A 19,044-nucleotide genomic window follows, 5' to 3' on the forward strand; every position below is an offset into this window, starting at 1 on the left:
ATGCAGTTCTCAAGATGGGCTCTCACCAGAAAAGAGGGAATTGCCTTGCTTGACTCTGTTGAGGATTGCCCTGATCCAGGTGAAAGACCTTGCCCTTACCCTTGTTGATGTTCATGAGAACCCATTCCTCAGCCCATTCCTCAAGCCAATCAAGCCCTTGGATGGCACCCCTTCCCTCTGGCTTATCAGCTCTTCCTCTCAGCTTGGTAGTTGATCTGTGGAGCTGATGAAGATGTTAAGTGGTATCACTCTGAGTGTGGACCCTTGAGGGACAAAACTCATTACTGGTTTTCACTTGGACATTCTGCTTTTAACTAATCTTTGGGTGCAGCTATCTAGCCATTTTCTTACTTACCAAAACCATGTCTCTAATTTAGCAGCAACAATGTTGTAAGGGCCAAATCACAGATCTTGGCTAAGTCCATGTTGGTGAACAGAAGTCCATATAGATAGAATTTTCAAGAGCTTTTGGACCGGAACTTGGGTTTTGTTTCTGTGAAGGAAATCTAGTTTTTGTGCTTCAAAACCAGAACCAACACCTAGCAAATGCAGGATGCTGTTCAGAATTGCCCTGATCTGAGCTGGGTCATTAATGTAAGTGTAGCTGAATATATTTTTAGAGCTGCATGCCTCTCTAAATTTTGTTAGTATCTTCCTTCTTACCTTTGTCCTAGATTGTGCCAATGCAGTGTTTTAATTTTTTTTTCTTTAAAAAAAGAATTTCATTGAGTCATTTGTGCAGGATGACTCCACAAATGTAAAAGTGTTATACATTTTTAGTTCAAGGACATGAAAAACAGATTTTATGGTTTGTTAGAGAATATGAAGTGGAGAAGGTGACATGGTTAAAAAGTGGTGTGTGAAGAAAAGCCACAATTTAAAAATGTCTATGAAGGTGTGATGTGGAAGAAGTGAAAGCAAAAGAAGGAAAGGCAAGGAGACCTTAAGATTTTCTTTTGTTATAGTTGTAGAATGAGAAATGTAATAAAATGTCAATTAAGGGAGGCCATCTGAAGCTGTAAGGTGCTAAGGAAGTATTGAAATAATCTTAATGAGTTCCTAGGTGGACTTGGTAAAAGTTTCAAACTCAAATGAACCTAGCCAGCTGAAGTTTTCAAAAGTGGTAGTTGAGTGCTACTGGAATTACCAGCACATGTAACTTTGCTACTTATGTTGTGTATTTCTAATACAAGAGACAATATACTCTCTCTTGAAAGATAGGAGAAAAGAGTAGAATCTCAAAATATTTTATTATTAATGGGATATAAATGTATCTGAAGTAGCAGACATAGTATAGAAATGTTTGAAGGAGGCACTCAAGTGAATTTTACCTCAAAGCACTCTAATAACATACCTTAGTTTGTCAGTATTGATAGTCATGCTTCAGAGGTAAACTTCTTCAATGGTTTAAAGAGGAACGTGTTTTGCTTCCTTTCCCTTTTTCCCTCACCTCTTTGTACCAGTTCTTCATTTACCCTCAGGCATTACAGTGGCTGAACTTCCAGCTTGTCTTACATCTCTCGAGAAACAGAACATCCTTGATAGCTACCAAGTCACAGCAAAAAATTATTTTCTACTTGCTAAGGAGCATATGGTGTTTGTTGCTGTAACCAGAAGTTCTTGGAACTTTGTCCCTAAAATTATTTTTAAAACTATGCAGCAGAATATTTTGTTAATAGAATCCTCTTGGGGAAAAGAGACTTTGAAAGTAGGATGAAAAAAAGGTGCCTTCTATTTAATGAATGATTATGGACAAAAATAATTCCCACCGAAAAATAAGGTACAGGCAGTTTGCTGAAGTGTATAGATTAAGGTTTTTGTTAGTTGAAGTTACAGAGTTTAAAGTGTTGTGTTTACTCTTGAAAATAGTCACACAAGAAAAAGAAAATGCAGTAATATTTATGCAGGTGTTCATTGCTCAGTAAGTAACATTAAACTACTGTTCTAGATGCTGGGAATCTAAAGCTTGAAAGGTAAGTCTCAAGTGCAGTAACAGTATTTGAAGTAGCTGACACAAAGTATTGAAAATGTGTGTAAAGGTGTTGGGGGTGGGTTTTTTGGTTTTTTTTGTTTGTTTGGTTTTTTGGGTTTTTTTATTAGTTCCTATCTGGATTTAATTCATGCTTAAGTGATGTATCATTCTTGGTATTCTTCACAAGATAAAATGTTGCTAAATTCTAGTGATAATGATTTAAAATGGAAGCTTAAATTCTGGAGAAAAGCCTAGGAATTACGTTTTAATTGGGTTTTTTTTTTTTTTTTTGCCCCCCCCTGAACTGTTTATTCTGCTCCAAACCAAGATGCTTCTGTTAAATTACATGCTTAGTATGTGTCTAGCAGATGGATTTACCTTGGATAAAAAGTTTTTTTCAAGTTCCTCTATGAAAGTTACTCTGTAGCATGTTAGGCTACAAAACTTTGGGCAAAGATAACTTAATTACATAGTAATTTACTGTCTAAAATGCAGATAGAAAACTAGTGGAGTCTGGAGCACAGAGGTGTGGGGAACTAAATGAAGTATTATTTTCTAGGTTCATTGATTTCTACTGCGGAAGACTTGGAACTTCCATAACTTTAGCAGTTTACACATTAATTGCCAGTTTGCAAACCCACTGCAAGTGGATTGTGGTCTGCAGAACTTGTCATTAGATAAAGGATGGGAACATCCTGTAATTTTTTCATGTTCTGAAGCTTTCACAGTGGAGAATGGTACCATCAAACAGCATTTTACTTAAAACCCTGAATTTCTGAAATACCATCTTTCTTATGTTAATCATCAGCTCCAACAGAAAAAATGGTTTTATAGTCCTATGTCTATGAATATAATTTTATATATATGTGCATGTCTGTTCACTTATTTTTGTTTGTTTTGGTTGTTTTTTGTTTTTTTTTGTCTTGAAGATTCTTGGATATCCCAGTCAGCTTCCTTCCCTAGGAATCAGAAGCAACCAGGTGTGGATTCCTTGTCACCTGTAGCATCACTTCCTAAACAGATTTTCCAGCCTTCTACCCAGCAGCAGCCATCTAAACAGGTTAAAGTCACATGTGCAAACTGCAAAAAGCCTTTACAAAAGGGACAGACTGCATATCAGCGGAAAGGATCAGCTCACCTTTTTTGTTCTACTAGCTGCCTCTCATCATTCTCACACAAACCCACTCCAAAGAAACTTTGTGTTATGTGCAGAAAGTAAGGGATTTTTTTATTTTGTTTCACATTAGCAGCTAAAAGTAGTTATACTTGATTCTCATGCATGTATGAGAATTGCTCCATTAATGATATAAAATCTGACTTTAGAAGTACTAAATGCAGTGTTGTTTGGAAATGTTGAATTCACTGTGTCTGCTATTACAAGATAAAAAGTCTACCACCTTTTGAATTCGGAGTATGGCAGATTGTGAAGCAAATACACTAAAAATTATGTTTTTTTTTTTTTTTTCTTAACATAGTGTCCAGATTATAATAGCTTCTGTGACAGGATAGATTCTTTATATCTGAAGTCCTTTATGAAAAAAAAAATGGACCTTGTGTTGTATAGAAAGCATTTATTTTGATAGATGAATAAAAAATATCAAGAGGCTTTAAAAGGAGGAGAAATTGATACTTGAAAGAAGCTGAAAGAAGGTTGGGAGCTGGAAGAAATTTGTAGAGAGCAGAAGCCTTAGACTTTCCCCATAGAGGCAACTGTGGCAGCTTTGAAACTGTAGATACCTTAAGTGGGCAGTAGAGGTAGAGATGAACATACCAAGAAGTGTCTTATTCTGAATTATTGTTAAATTTGGCTTGTAATTTTTCAGTATTTCCCAAACTTAAAATTTCCAAAGAGAAGTCTTCCCTAATTGTACTAATGAAATATTAGGTGTACAAAATAGCTGTAGTGTCTTTTTCTTTCAGTGTACCAACAACAGAGATACTTGCACTTTTTCATGTTTTTTTCAGTATTGTCTCAACCCAGTACACCCAGCAATGACACTGGTTAAATGGTGAATTCTTCCTGAATTAAGAAGGCAATAAACTGCCTTCATTGGTACTTGTTTTGGAGAGGGTGGTCTTTGTGGTGGTCTTTGTTCAATTGCAAATTTAAACCACTGAAAAATTTTTACTTCACTATAAAGTGTGGTGGATTAATTTTGTGGATACATTTGTAAGCTACTGATCTTAGCATATCTTTTTTTCCCTTGAGATTCAACGAAAATAAACTATAGAAAATATTGGTATTCTTTTTATTAGTATCTCAGGACACTGCAAACTTAAAATATAAGCTTTTAAAAAATACATGTAGAAGCTAAAATGCTCACTGCCCTCACCTCTGCAGAGCTAGTTAAAAGCACTCTGTGCTCTCTCTGCCAACTTGTACATAGAACTGTGGAATCATAGAGTGGTTTAGGTTGGAAGGGACCAGAAAGATCATCTGGTTCCCACCATGCCATGGTCAGGGAGACCTCCCACTTGACCAGGTTGCTCAAAGTCCCATCCAACCTGGCCTTGCACACCTCCAGAGATGGAGCATCCACAGCTTCCCTGGGAAACCTGTACTGGTGTCTCAGCACCCTCGCTATAAAGAATTTCCTCCTAATGCCTAACCTAAATCTACCTTCTTCCAGTTTAAAACCATTAACCCTTGTCCTGTCACTACATGACCTTAATCTCATCTGTCCTCTTCAGTTTGAAACTGTTTCCCCTTGTCCTATCAGTACATGCCCTTGTAAAAAGTCCCTTCCCAGCTTTCCTGTAGGCCCCCTTCAGGTATTCGAAGGCTGCTCTCAGGTCTCCCCAGAGCTTTCTCTTCTCCAGGCTGAACAATTCCTGTTTATTTTTCAGTAGTCTGAAAATGGTAGTCTGTAAACTACCATGAGTTATACAGCTATCTGTGTTTTATACGTAAAAGTTAATTAGACCAAGTATTTGCTGACTATTTGCTTGTGTGTTCTTTTCCTACTGAAGTAGATGTAATATTGTCAGATTGCAGGTCAGTAAAAGGATAAGGGAACTCGAGCAAAATCCAGGAGATCCTGAGTGTAGGTTAGACAGATGATAGTAGTTGATAGACCTAGTCATAGGTCAAACTTTCAGAGGTAATGCTCAGATTTATCTTTTAAATATCTATGTTAAGTGGGAAAAGTGAAGCCTGCAATAACTTTTTAAAAAAAATCTAACTCAATCTGAGAAGTCAAAACTCATATATTTTATTGTAGATGACTTCTCTAGCGGTCTTTCAAAGCTTTCTAACTACATAAACAGCATAAGAATTGGAGTAGGGGAAAGGAAAGGGGATGCCTGACATTCTCCTTAGTGTTTATAATTTTTATTGACTTATATTACTCTTTTTGAGTTCACAGTTCTGTGCTTTGATACAAGTTAAAAGTGTTTATAAGTCCAGAAACTTGAGAGTTTTTGGCCAGAAACTGTGAACTTCTCAGGGCAGGAGCGCTGGCTTTGTTTTGCAGAACAGAAGGGCTAACACTCCCCAGCACAAATCCTTGCTAACTTGCTGAAGGGCAAGCCAAAATCCGGTGACTTTGCTTTGATGGAAGAAGGCAGGCTTGCAAGTGTTAATATCCAGGGGCACTACCAGTTTATTTTCAAGGGAGTTTGTCTCAGGAAGCATACAGCTTTTTTCCAATGCTTTTCACTCATCCTTGTTTAGGGCTTCTAGCTGTGAGTGTCTGCAGCTTGTCTTTTTAGACTCGTGATCCATTGTGATGTCAATAGAGATCCAGACATGCCCAGTCAATATTTTTTTTATTCTGCCAGCTAGTATCTCCTGTATGTCAATAAGATTTTTTTTTTCACTTAGAGGGCAAAGGGTGAGGTTGAAGTAATGATGGAATTAAATTTAAAAAAAAATTGTAGATTATAGAATTTCTAGGAAAGTTTGCAGTAGAGTTTCAAACTTCTAGGTTGAATTTATAAGCATAGGAAAACAACTTTTTCTTTTTCTGTAAACCTATCCTGATATTAGAGGAAATGTATAAAGAGTTAGATGAGTTATATACCAGTAAGGACCTATTTCTTACCACTTACTAGAAATCAGAATTTTTTATACAAAACTTAAATGCAGCTGTTGTCGAAACTTCCAAAGAGCTGTTCTAAATTTGCTGTGCCAGTTTTTTTTTTTTTTCTTTTTTTTTTTTTTTTTTCTTCTCTTTGTAAGATACAGTTTGCCACAACTTGTACCTCATGGTGCATTAATGTCACTTTGTTCTAGAAAAATATAATGGGGACAAAAATAATCCCAATTCAAACAAAAAATTTGGTTTCTACACAGGAAAGACATTGTACTTGCAGTACTTAAAGCAGTACTAAACTTAGCTGGTTTACATTTAAGTAACAAGTGTACACCCACAAACCCCGTTTGAAATGTAAGTGTTAAAAAAGAATGAATCTTACTAGATGTAAAGTGTTCTTTTTTTAAATATATGTATTTCTATACAAGCACACTAGAGGGTGGGTTTTTTTGTCTTTCAGAGATATAACAACAATGAAAGGTACCATTGTTGCTCAAGTTGATTCAAGTGAGTCATTCCAGGAGTTTTGCAGTACGTCGTGTTTATCCTTCTATGAAGAGAAGCAGAATCCCTCAAAAGGAGCTTTGAATAAATCAAGATGCACTATCTGTGGTAAACTAACCGAGGTCTGCTTGACTCTTATTTCTGTTATCTGTCTCAATAATGACCATATCAATAACTTAGATTCTGAAATAAGAGAACTGAAAATAAGGAATATGATGCAGTATTTTCATATGTGGTAATATATTAAGCTGTACAGGCTTAATATTTGTGAAGAGCAACTGAAGGAAGAAATAATTCAAAGAGGTTAATATTTCATTTTTGTTCCAGAAACTTGAAATGCCTTTTGCTGATACCTTTTAGCTAAAGTCAGCAATTTCATTAGGTACAGGATCTTTTAAGCCAGATCGCCCACTCAGAAGAATTGCTGTTGTAAAAAAACCAAGATTTGTTGTAGTATTTTTGACTTTATTTTTTGAAAGATGATGCAAATATTCTTACAGCTGTGTAGAATATATGTAATTTTAATTTTTCATGTTTATATTAATTTACTCTTGATGGTGTTACTTGGCCCACCATTGTTTAGGCTCCTATTTTACACAGCATATGTGTCTGGCCAATCTTAATATGCCATGCTCTTAGCCTGTAAACTGGGTATTTTATAAAATCACATATATGACCAACTGCTCTAATCTGCAATTACTGTGGAATCACAGTATCACAGAATTATCAGAGTTGGCAGGGACCTCTATAGAGATCATCTGATCCAACTCTCCCACTAAAGCAGGATCCCTAGAAAACATTACACAGGACTGTGTCCAGGTGAGTTTTAAAGTCTTCAGAGAAGGGGACTCTACAAACTCCCTGGGCAGCCTGTTCAGCACCTTGTCACCCCCACAGTAAAAAAGTTTTTTCTTATGTTTAAATGGAACTTCTGTGTTCCAGTTTATGCCCACTGCCTGTCACTGAGACCTGCTGAGAAGAGTCTGGCTCCATCTTCCTTGTACCCACCCTTTAGATATTTGTAGAAATTACCACAGTCCCCCCTCACCCTTCTGTTCTCCAGGCTAAAGAGTCACAGCTCTCTCAGCCTTTCCTCATAAGAGAGATGCTCCAGTCCCCCAGTTATTTTGGTTGCCCTCCACTGGACTCTCTCCAGTAGTTCCCTGTCTCTCTTGAACTGGGGTGCCCAGAATTGGATGCAGTATTCCAGCTGTGGCCTCACCAGGGCAAGTAGAGGGGGAAAATGACCTTGCTTGACCTTCTGGCCACACTCTTTATGCACCTTGGGATTCCATTTCCCTTCCTGGCAGAAAGGACACATTGCTGGCTCATGGATATTTTACTGTTAGGACCCCTAGATCCTTTGCTTCTAGGCTACAAGAGCTTATAGGTCTAATGTTTTTTCTAGAACTTTGGAGACAACAGAAACACCAGTTTCTGTATTTTGTGGTCATTTCAAGCATCTCCCTTCTTAAATGGTGAGCTAGTATAATCTGCTTTTAATTATTGTACTTGAAAGTATGACTTTTGGCTTGTCTAATAGTTTCAGGCAATGTTGTGCTTGTTTGGTGATAAAATACTTCTCTATTTTTGTTTTCTTTAGATTCGTCATGAAGTTAGCTTTAAAAATATGACTCATAAACTGTGCAGTGACCATTGCTTCAATAGATACAGGATGGCAAATGGTTTAATAATGAATTGCTGTGAGCATTGCGGGGAGTATTTGCCCAGTAAAGGAGCTGGAAACAATATTCTTACTATTGATGGTCAGCAGAAAAGATTCTGCTGTCAGAACTGCATTGGTGAATACAAGCAGGTAATTACTACTTTACCTATAATTTAAAACTAGATAATCATAAATATGCCTTAAATATATCCTGTTCTTCATAACATGGCTCCACATCTTATTTGAAATGTGAAGTATAAAAGATTTGTAAAACTGAACTTAATGCCAGTGAGGACAAGCAAGCTGGAATGGACCTTTTACTACTGGCATTTTTGATGTTGCTGTTGTAGCAATATTTGTTACTAGTGAAAATATAATTGAAGTTAAATTTAATAATTTCTATTCCTTTCTAATGTTTGTGCTACTTATGAATGTATTAATAGTAAGCCTGTTTGTCAGGCTTGCTAGTCCTCAAGTGATGTTCTTTTTTAGGTATAAAAACTTGCTTGTATACAATCGAAACATTTAAAAATCTGCAGAGCGTACAGATTGAACGTGTCTGCAAGAATGCTCCAACAACACACTGGCTGTGTACCCATACTATGTTGAATCTCCTTCACTACACAGCATAGGATTTCAAAATTTATTGTTACTTTGAACCTTCTATGTGTTAAATTCCGTGTTTTCATTTTCTTGACTTGGTTGGTTATTTATTCTTAAGACCCTTAAGACAGTAATAATTGTTGTGGTTAAAAATAATTCCAAATCAAGAAATGTGATGCTGATGTCTTCTTTACAGAGATAGTTTAGCTTTGAACCATTACTAATGCTGGCTTGAAGGTTCAAATGTTAATCACAGTATTTATGGTATGATAGGACAACTCTGAAATTATAACTATTTTGGGGGAGTATGTGCAATTTGGGGCTTTTTTTCTTCACTTTATTTTTATCTGCTTGGTACGTTCTGCTCAGGGTTTATAGGGATAGCATTATGAAATATGAAAATATTCTTTTACTAGCGAGAAATTTCTTTATCCAATTTTGAAGTTCACACTTGAATATGTGAGTGGCCCCAGTGCTGCACATTGCTTTGGGTTCTTTCTTCATCTCTTTTTAAGAAACCAATAATTAAAGAGAAAAGGGAATGCAGCGCTGAATGTGAATTCTTCATTGTTGCATCACGTGTTTGTGTTTTCTCTTTAAACATTAAGTTTTGATGCCTTTGGCTGTTCTTCTGCATATGCAGTGTGCAAACAGCAGAACTGGAAAGGTATCAACAGTGTAACTGAAAACGTAACTTAAGCGTTATTCTTTTGTCACAGCTATACGAAAGGGGACAGGATAGGTTTCCAAGATACTAAAAACGTAGGCATGCCCAGAAGCCATGGAAAGACTTGAAGAAACGTTGAATACTGTCTCTCGAAGAAAAAAAAAAAGGCATGAGATTAACTTTGAACTTGAGACATTCCCACACAACCAGTATAACATACACTGCACATGGAATTATGAAATGAACGTGGAATTTTGAGAGGTTGCATGATAAATCTGTACTTAACACTTTACAAACTGTACTCTGTTCAGATACTGTTTTATTTTGTGTATTTGAGAATGAGAAGGGTATATGGGTAGCAGGGTGTATGTTGTGGTTTGATTTGGGGAGGAGAAGCAGCTTTTGCAGTACCAGGAATCTTCACAAGTAGTGTTGGATATGGTGCCTTAGTGTGAGGATCCTTAAGAGAAGCTCTAAGATTGAGACAACACATGGTGCATTCAGGTCTGGCTGCAGACTTTGCTCAAGCAAGTTCTTAATGCATTTGTAGAAATATTGGTATATACTACTGGGGAAATGCAACAGGCAGTGAGAAGCTTGAGTCCTCATGTGCATCTGGTTTGGAATGGTGATTAAGCAAAATTCTTAACTGGTAGGTTTCAAGTGTCTCTGGAGTGTGGGGATTTAGGGTTATTTTTGATGTTAGCAAAACTATAAAATTAGAAGGTTTTTAGTGTATGTTGAGGTATGTCCATAGTTGTTCAGGACACCATTATTTGAGACTACTTAGCTGCTTAGGAGGATTTATTTAGGCTTGAGCTTACATTTGCGTTAAGATTTTTTTGAACTGAATGTTTTTTCAAGGAATTCTCCTTTTTCAAAAGGAATTTAGACTTCCGGAAGTGTCACAGTTCATTGGGTCACAGTTAATAAATTGTAGCTTGCTTTGTTCTGTCATAGTTTTGTTGGAAATTTTTTGTTAGTTCTTGCTTTCAAAGGAGAACTGGTGGAAGAGAGTATGGGAGAGTTGCTCTTACATACTGAAATAAATAAATGGAAAAGTTCATGTGTCATTTGATTACTGATTATTGTGTATCACAACAGTTGTTTTTGTTTGGTTTTTTTTTTTACAAACAGTTGTAAAATACATAGGTCTTCCTGTTACGAACTTTGTATTCAGCAGTTTGTGTTACAATGTCATACAGCTATCAATATGCAATGCATTTGTAGTAGTAATAAATGAAAACTGATTCTGATTACTTGTACTTATCTATATACTTCATCCCTATTTTTTTCAATAAATACTACACTGATTTTTACAATTAATTTTCAATAACTTAGCATGGACATTTTTTCTTGCTGGAATGCAAAAATTAAAATTGTGGGTTATTGACACATTTGGAGTTCAAATAACCTATTGGCTACAAAGCCAATTGCTTTCGTCTGCTTTAAGATGTTGGTGGGAGTAAGAAACAGTGTTATTCCTAGGATGGGGGGTAGGTTTTTTCTGAAGTGCCTGTCACCTTGCAAGGTTATGGATGAAGTTAGTTTTGCATGTAACAGTTTTGGAACCTGCTTTAAACTTTAATCTTGAGCATTACACCCTGTGTTCTGCTTTTCTGAGAGGCAGTGGCCAGTGTTTCTTACCTAAAACTGAATTAAAGAGCTTAGTTTTTTTCATATTGAAAAAGCTATGAAATATAGATTAATAAATTGCATAAGAATTATTTAAATAATATAGCCTAACTGATGCTCACTGTTGTTATATTCAAGAGCATGTTAATTTCCTGAGCACAACAGCTGTTCATTAAGACAGCTAAGTGAAGTCAAGCTTTTTTTTTAAAAACAGAAAACAATTATAAGATCCTTTCTCCAAGAATGAAATGACTGTGACAATAAATTCCATTAAAAAGCCAGAACAAAACCCTTATTGAAATTTACTTCTTTTAAACCTGAAGATGACTACTACTACTAGATTGTAAATTCTCTACCTGTTGCACAGAGGTTCTAGCTCCTCACATGTAGAGAGACATGGAAATTATACTGAAGAAAAGTAAAAAACCAGAAAACACTCAAATAGAGTGACAAGGATGTGGCTGAATTGTCTGTGTAACTTTGCAAATGCTGAAATATTTTATTTCAGGTAGTAATTTCATGTAATTAAAATGAGAACCATATAATAATTACTTTAGTAATTAATTTTAAAATAGTATATATGCAACAAATTAGAACAGCCCCCAGATATGTCTGCCATAAAGACATATTAGCAAACAATGGATACATAGGTTGTTTCTCATATTATTGCCTATTTTCTGACTCTAGAAAATAGTCGACTTGCTTTTCAGGGTAGTTCCAATGTTGTTTGTGTCCTGGTTTGCTGGATTTGGGTACAGGCTTGACAACCTTGTTCAAAGGAACAAGTGAATTACGTGATTTGGCTTTTCCAGCCAACCGTACCTTTTAATTTTCAGCTGTTTAACTAGGAGGAAGCTGCATCCATGTCTAATTCCAAAAATACAGGCTTTAACTGCTTTGCTTACTGGCCTGATAAATCCCCAGTGCTCTTGATTCTGCCGTGAAAGGATTTAATACTTCACTACTTCAAAATGTTATTTTACTTTTTCTTGCTTTGCTTACTTGACTAAAATTCCTGTTAGAATATGACCTGGGATTCATTTGTTTTGGGTGTTTCATGTGCTGTCAAGAGAGGGAGGAATGAGCTGTAGTTAATTCTTGATGAGCTTCTTGGTAGCTCTGGAATGAAGTGATTGCCAGGTGAATGCACACTAAATGAGTATTCTCCTGGCTGGAGAGGATGCCCACTGGGTCTTTCCATCTAGTGAAAGTTTTCCTTCAGTACTGAATGGAAGTGCATTTGATTGACTTCCTTGATTAGCTGAAGACTGAACCTGCTTCAAGACTAACCAGACTGTGCCATTACTTTAAGCTGTTCACTTAAAAAAATAGGAAAAAGCCCAACCTCAGCAACCATGTTGCCTTGGTTTGAATTCTGCTCCTTGGCAAACTGCTGTTGTGAAACTCTCTTAAAACTCATTTCATCTGTTTTTAATTTGTGTAGGGGTTTAGGAGCACTTTTTACTTATGTGGAGTTTGTGTTTGGTCTCACAGAATATGTTATCTACTAGTTTAAAGCTCAGTGAATGCTCTTCTAGAATGTCTTGTTTAGATGCTTCAGTGGAGACATCTAGGGTTTTCAACTTCGTCTTGTCCTATGCAGTGTCTGTTCTTTTTCTGTGCTTCTTTGCTATTAAGGCAGCTCTTTCTTTTTGGTAGTACAGTTAATAACAAAATCTGCCATCTTTGTTAATGGTTTGTAAACTCTTGTTTCCAAGTGTCTGTTTCAAGTGCAAATACTGTTGACAAAACCAGGAATTGTGAGAGGTGAATAGCCCCTATAAATTGAAATAGTAAAAACACTGACTTCACTATTTTAAAAAAATTCTCGTTGCTTTTAAAGAGAAATTCTTTGGTTTCAGGTTGTTCAAACCTGTGGTTTAGTTGTATAGTCTGACAGTACTGCATCCCTGTTGCAAATCAAGTACTTCTAGAAGTTATCGTGTTTCTGTAGCTTTACATCTATCTTTATTCCTGTTTCTGGAACCATTTATATTGCCTTTTCTGCTTTAGATGTTTGTCTTCAGCTGTAGAATTTCCTGCTCTTTAATAAAATAGTATAATCACCTTCGTTAGGTACCTGAGAATCATTCATAATAAGTGTTCAGAATATTTTATTGATATTTTGGAAGATAAAGTGTGATATGTACATCAGGAATGTTAAAACAACTTCGTAGTTCCAAGGAAAAGTACTTCTGGCAGTCAGAATAGTGAGGTGTGGTCTGTGTGTGTTGGGAGCACAGGAGGAGGAAGCAAGAAGCTGGTATGACTGGGTATTGGAGTTAGGACTTTATCTGGAATTGTTGGGTAGGACTGGGGACTAGGGAGAAAAGAAAACAGAAACAGCTGAAACGTTTAGTTCATATAAAAGTGACTTTTTTTGAGGTAGGGGAAGAAGGGATTTTTCAGCTCTGCTTTTCTTGAAGACATGAAGGCAGGTGTCTTGAGAGTGGGAGCAAAACTGGCAAAAAGAGCTATCACTGGTAGTTGGAGAAGCCAAAGAAAAGTTCGAGGACAAGCTGTTGATTTGGCTGTCTGCAGAGTTCAGCTCCTGGAATGTAAACACAAATCATGTGGTGCTTAAGGGCCACAAAAGCACAAGAGAGGTTACTTCACCTTTTGGTCTTAAGACTTAGGCCAGTGTTTTCGAGGTGTTAATAATCTTGCTGGAGGAGGGGGGAATTCACAGTTGTTATTCTTGGGGAAGAGATGATTTGAGTGCAGTATTTTTAAAATCTGAATAAATAAAATGATTCTTCTTTGCTGTTTCAGATTCTGCTGACATCAGGTTTATTGCTTAGACCAGCGTATTGCTTCTGGATCCATCCAAACCATCCTTCTTTTAAATAAATGTGAAGTAGTTTAGCTGCTATTTTCTAGGTTGTTTTACTAATGGATCTCTCTTATCAAAGAATTCCATTTAGTGAATGTCTCTGCTCTTCTGTTATGAAATTTTCAATCTTCTTTCTCCTTTATCTTCCTATTTGAACACTGATTGACTGTGTTGCTGTCCCAGAATATTCTTTTCTAGATGCTTTCCAGGTATTTATCTTACTTCTGATCTCAAACTGTTACTGTCTAAAGCTACTAGAGAGAATTTTGCTGGAATTGAGAGATACATAACAGATTTGTTTACAGGGGGCCAAGAGTTTAAACTGCAAAGCATTTCCTTCAACTGGCAACAAATCTTGGGCTGCTCCAGAGCATGGTAACTATCAGCTGTCATGTTGGTGTCCTCAGTCAGTTAGCTCTTGCAAGGGAGAAGTTGTGGTAAAGATGCTCTTTGCAGGTGTGTTCTTCATCCTGCTCTCTAGCCTTCTGAAGGGACATGGAGCAGGTCATACTGCTTTTTTCAGTCAGGAATAAAACTTCAGCACACATGCTGAGGTGCAAGGTACCAATAGCTTTATTGAAACACCCTTGTAGCTAGGAAGTTCAAGAATAGAAACTTTCATTAGTTGTAGTTGCAAACAGAAGTAAGGCTTACTTCTAAAATACCATGAAGTTATAGTATTTATATGACACTTATTTTGAGGCTTTTTCTTTCCTCTTGGTAGAATCTATACAAGAAGAGCTCTAGACTGGAGCTTTCATGATCCTTACGGTAAGATGTAAAGGAAGATGAAGATACCTTCTAATATGATGATTGCTGGTAATGGCAAGAATAAAAATTGCTCAGAAACCCTCCAACTAAATTTTCTCCCTTATTTCCAGGATTTCTGTTGCAGCAATACTTGTGTTTCTGGAATATATCTCTTTCATCTGTCTTATTTTGCATCTTGATAGCCACTTTTTATAGTTGCAGCTTAAGTGCAACACTGGACAGATTGAGGACTTGAAGTGTATACAGAACTTGTAACTTGAAAGATTTTTCAAACTTCATCAAGAGCTTCATAATCTGTTTTTTCTTAGTTACCTATCAAGAGATAATTTCATGTAGTAGACCTGATTTCGATATTTAGGTATACGTGGGTTATATAAACAAGTCATGAAAGAATGAGTTGAGTTTGAAATCAAATATAATAACAAAAGCATATTCAGGGTTCTGCACTTACTTTATGCTTTGGAAAAGGTTAAATATGCAATGGGATCTCGCTAAAATTAGGTCATCTCAATGCAGAATCTAGGTGGAGTAGTGAGGGAAAGGTGTAGTCAGACTACTTTGCATCAGGCTTCCCCTAGGAGGGCACCAGGCCATTATTCTGTAGAAATTTTGTCTCTGGATAAATTTTTTTTTACGTAGTAACTGAATTGTTACAACTTTCTTTGCTAGTTTTGTAGTGGTGTTTTTACTTAAAATTCTCCCTAAAATTGCAGTCCATAAACCTGTATAGATTTTTACAGGATGCTGTAGATTGGAATTTTCCAGAAGTGGTGCACGGAAGGAAAATGCTTGATACTTTCTTTTGCGGATTTGTTCTGATTAATTTTATCTTTGAAGGCAATCATAAATCTCAAACTAGCTTGTATGTGGAGGTTTTTGCCTATAATCACTTTTGCCTACCATTAAAGTATCAGGGGGACCACAAAATGAAGTCAGTACTTCATCCTGTATTGAAGATAACTGCCAAGAAAGCAGCTTTGGAGAAAAAGACTTGGGTGCTCCAGTGGCACAAGTTGAACAGGAGTTAGCAGTGTGTCTGTGCTGCAAAGATGGCCATCTGCATCCTGGATTTTATCACAGACTTCTTGAGGTTGGAAGGCACCCCTGGAGATCACCTTGTCCACCTTCCTGCTCAAGCAGGGTCACCTGTAGCAGACCATCCAGGACCATGTCCATTTGAGTTTTGAATATCCCTGAGGATATGGGGACCCCAAGGTCTCTCTGGGCAGCTTATTGCTACGTTAGCAAGAGTGTAGCTAGCAGCTCAAGGGAAATTATTTCTGAGCCCTGCTTACCCCCTCATGCCCCCATCCCTCTCCAGATCCTTCTGGACTTTTGAGACTGTATCTGGAGCACTGCGTCCAGGTTTGGGTTCAACAGGATGAAAGACATGGACATGTCTTGTCATGGCATGTTCAGTGGAGCTACCAAGATGTTTAGAGGAGTAGAGTACATGACATAGGTGGACAGGATAGGGAGACAAGGTTGGACTTCTAAAAAATGCACAGTGGAAGGAAGAAAGGCAACAGACACAACTTTGAAATAAATCGTTTCCCCTTCTTTCCAAGGAAAAATTTTTTTTTTTTTTTTTTTTTTTGTCTGAGGGCAGAAAAATCCTCCAGAGAGATCCTTGGAGAAGCTCAGGTTTGACTGGACAAGATCCTGAGCTCTGGACCTGCTTTGAACAGGAGGTTGCACTTGATCTCTTAAAGTCCCCTCCAATCTCCATGGTTCTGTTATTCTGTCCTTCTGAAACAAAGAACAAAGCAGTGATGTTTAAAATAGAGTCAAGAAGTTTTCATGTTGTGGGTTTGGTTTGGTTTGGTTTTCCCCCTCTTGTCTTAGTAATGTCAATTTTGGTGTTTTTTGTTATATTTTTCTTTTTAGTAGTGAAGTTCATTGTCTTTTCTCCTGACCATGAAATATGAACAGCACTGACAAGGCTTTACATTTTTCTTAATTTCTTTTCTGAACATAGACTTTTCTTTGAGGATGGTTAAAATACTAAGAAGATGAGAACAGATTTATGTTCTTTATAGTCTTGATAATTTACATCTAAGGTTGATAAATTACTACTTGATATTCATAAGGTTTCTTGTTGCTTTTAAGTCTAAGAAATTTAGGGTAAAATCAGTGAACAGCCCTGCTATTAGAATGTGGCTTGAAATTCAGAAGTGGTGGACATGCTGCTGCACTGTACCTTGTGAGCCTGATCCTTCCTTGACATCAGTTAAATAACATGATATTTGAGTTGCTATTTTAAAGGGATTATTTTCAAAGACATAGTCTGTTGACACAATCAATTCTGATTATGCTCTGATGGGTTTACTGCAAATTAACTTATTATAACCTGCATTTTTATCTTGCTGTCTGTTTTAGGCATCGTGGCCTCAGATGGATTTTTTTTTTCTTTCATACATATCTAGAACTTGTGAAAGCTTAACTTACCTGTGCATTGTTTCTCATCATGCTCTTGACCACTCTTTGTTAAGCTGTGTGCCCATGTATTTGCATTGGTGCTTTAGATGTACATCTTTGTTTATTCTAGATATACTAACACTGTTTGTACATGCAGATTTTTCCTTGGCTGTCGTCCATTAAGCTGGTTACAAGAAGTCCCTTCCTTTTTCCTTCCTTTTTAAATTGTGATGCCTTATATTCTCACTGGTAATATAATCTGAAGTATTCTTGATGCCCTGCTTTTTTTGTCTGTTAGCCTGTCAGAGGAGGTGAATGCATATTGGCAGAATAGCTCCAACTCAGAACAGTGTAATTGCTGCATTTTGGTCTTGGTGCCTATTGTGAATTTTGTCAATACCGTGGCTGATTAGGAGGATTAGTAGGTGCCAGGTAATGTTTTTAAAGGGAAACAGACAAAAATTAATCTGGGAAGCAAGGATCCTGGAGTTGTATAAAATACCCTGTAGGTAGGAGCTTGATGCCTTGACACACTCCTTTTTGGAGAAAATCTGCAGCAAAGGTTTCATCAAAATATCATGTGGCAATTGCAGATTTGTGTGATACTCTGCAATTCTGCTTATCTCTGCAAGATGCTACAGCTGATTTATGGCAGAGGCATATGTATTTATATGTTTTCATGTACATGTTTTTAATATAGGGAAGATCTAACAAATCTTGAATCTTACAAAACATACATACACATCTTACAAGTTTTTTTCTCTGGCTGTCTGCAAGGCTGGATTTATCTTGTTCTCAAATGTAGGTAGCTAAAGATAGAAAGTGCAAAGATATTGACTGCAGCTTTTGTTATTCTAAATAAAGTGAAGTGGTTATGAAACATGCTTTGCCTTTACTTCTACTTTCAGACCTTGAGAAGAGGAAAAGAGGGAGAGGTAGTGCTAAAATCATTCCTCAACTATTGAGTGCCTCCTAAGTGTCAATGGGGTATTTCCTATTACTCAAAAAGAAGATTCTGATAGGAGACACCTCGTTGTTCAGATGAGGAATTCTCTGTAATCACTGTCAAAACCATGGTGCTATTTCTATGGGCAGGGAAGGTGTCTAGACCTTGTCTGAAATTTGCTTTATGATGCTTGAAATACTTGCCTAACACTGAAGTATGTCCTAGATGTAGTAGGTCATTGTGTGTTGGTTGTGTCATTGATATTTCTGTTTGGTGTAGCCTTTAAGTGCTTCTTGTAGAATATTTGTTCCCTTCTGTGGAAGAATGTTGATTGACTTGAGTGCTGTGCTGACAGATGTCAGAGTTGAGTCTGTTAGGCTTGTGGAGTCACAGTTCCAGTTCCCTCTGGATCTGTTGAGAATTATGGAAACTTTGCAGGGTGTTTCTCCTGCAAGGTGTTACTGCTGCTTGGAGGACTAGAACTAGGGGAGCTGAGAAATTAAAGCTTTTCCTGCTAGTGCTGTTACCAAGAATCTGCTTTGCCTAATTCATACTTGATTTACCGTTTAGAGAGTACAGGTTTTTTTCAGATTCTAGCACCATTTTTTATCTTTCACCATTGCTATGCCAAACTGCTGTGTTTTCTCACAACCACTGTCCCATCAACAACAAGAGAGGAGCAGGGTTGTTTCAAACTCTGTCTTGGTTTTTTTGTTTGTTTGTTTGTTTGTTTTATTTGGGGTTTTTTTGGGTTGGTTTGTTTGGTTGGTTGGTTGTTTCTTTAGGAGGATGTGTTTGTTTTTTCTTTCCACAGAAGTTTAGTTTTGGCCAGCCTCCCCCCAGGAGTAAGAGACCCATCTATAGAGCTCTGAATGCTCTTGGGAGGATGTTCATGAGAATTAGTACAGGAAGGTTGTGATGGGGGGAGCAAATTGCAGAAGTATTTGTTTTCCTCTGTGTTTTTTCTACTATAATTTGAAACCAAAAACTAAGCA

At 37.0% G+C, this 19,044-nt stretch overlaps 1 protein-coding gene across 19 annotated transcripts in view; it reads left to right on the plus strand.

The window, feature by feature from the left end:
• Positions 1 to 19,044, plus strand: part of ZMYM2 (zinc finger MYM-type containing 2) — a 90,998-nt gene that overhangs the window by 26,626 nt on the left and 45,328 nt on the right. For 18 of the 19 annotated variants that reach the window (XR_011724262.1, XM_071735586.1, XM_071735600.1 and 15 more), the window contains 3 exons: positions 2,902 to 3,187; positions 6,467 to 6,632; positions 8,114 to 8,326. Coding sequence is in view for 18 of the 19 variants with exons in the window: in XM_071735586.1 (XP_071591687.1) it covers positions 2,902 to 3,187; positions 6,467 to 6,632; positions 8,114 to 8,326 (665 nt within the window). In the remaining variant the exon portion in view is untranslated. Of the gene's footprint in view, positions 1 to 2,901; positions 3,188 to 6,466; positions 6,633 to 8,113; positions 8,327 to 9,498; positions 10,783 to 19,044 lie in introns of those variants that run through there. The other variant, XM_071735691.1, reaches the window with a different exon arrangement.

Source organism: Heliangelus exortis, chromosome 1 (genome assembly GCF_036169615.1).
Source record: "Heliangelus exortis chromosome 1, bHelExo1.hap1, whole genome shotgun sequence".
Taxonomy (NCBI): domain Eukaryota; kingdom Metazoa; phylum Chordata; class Aves; order Apodiformes; family Trochilidae; genus Heliangelus; species Heliangelus exortis.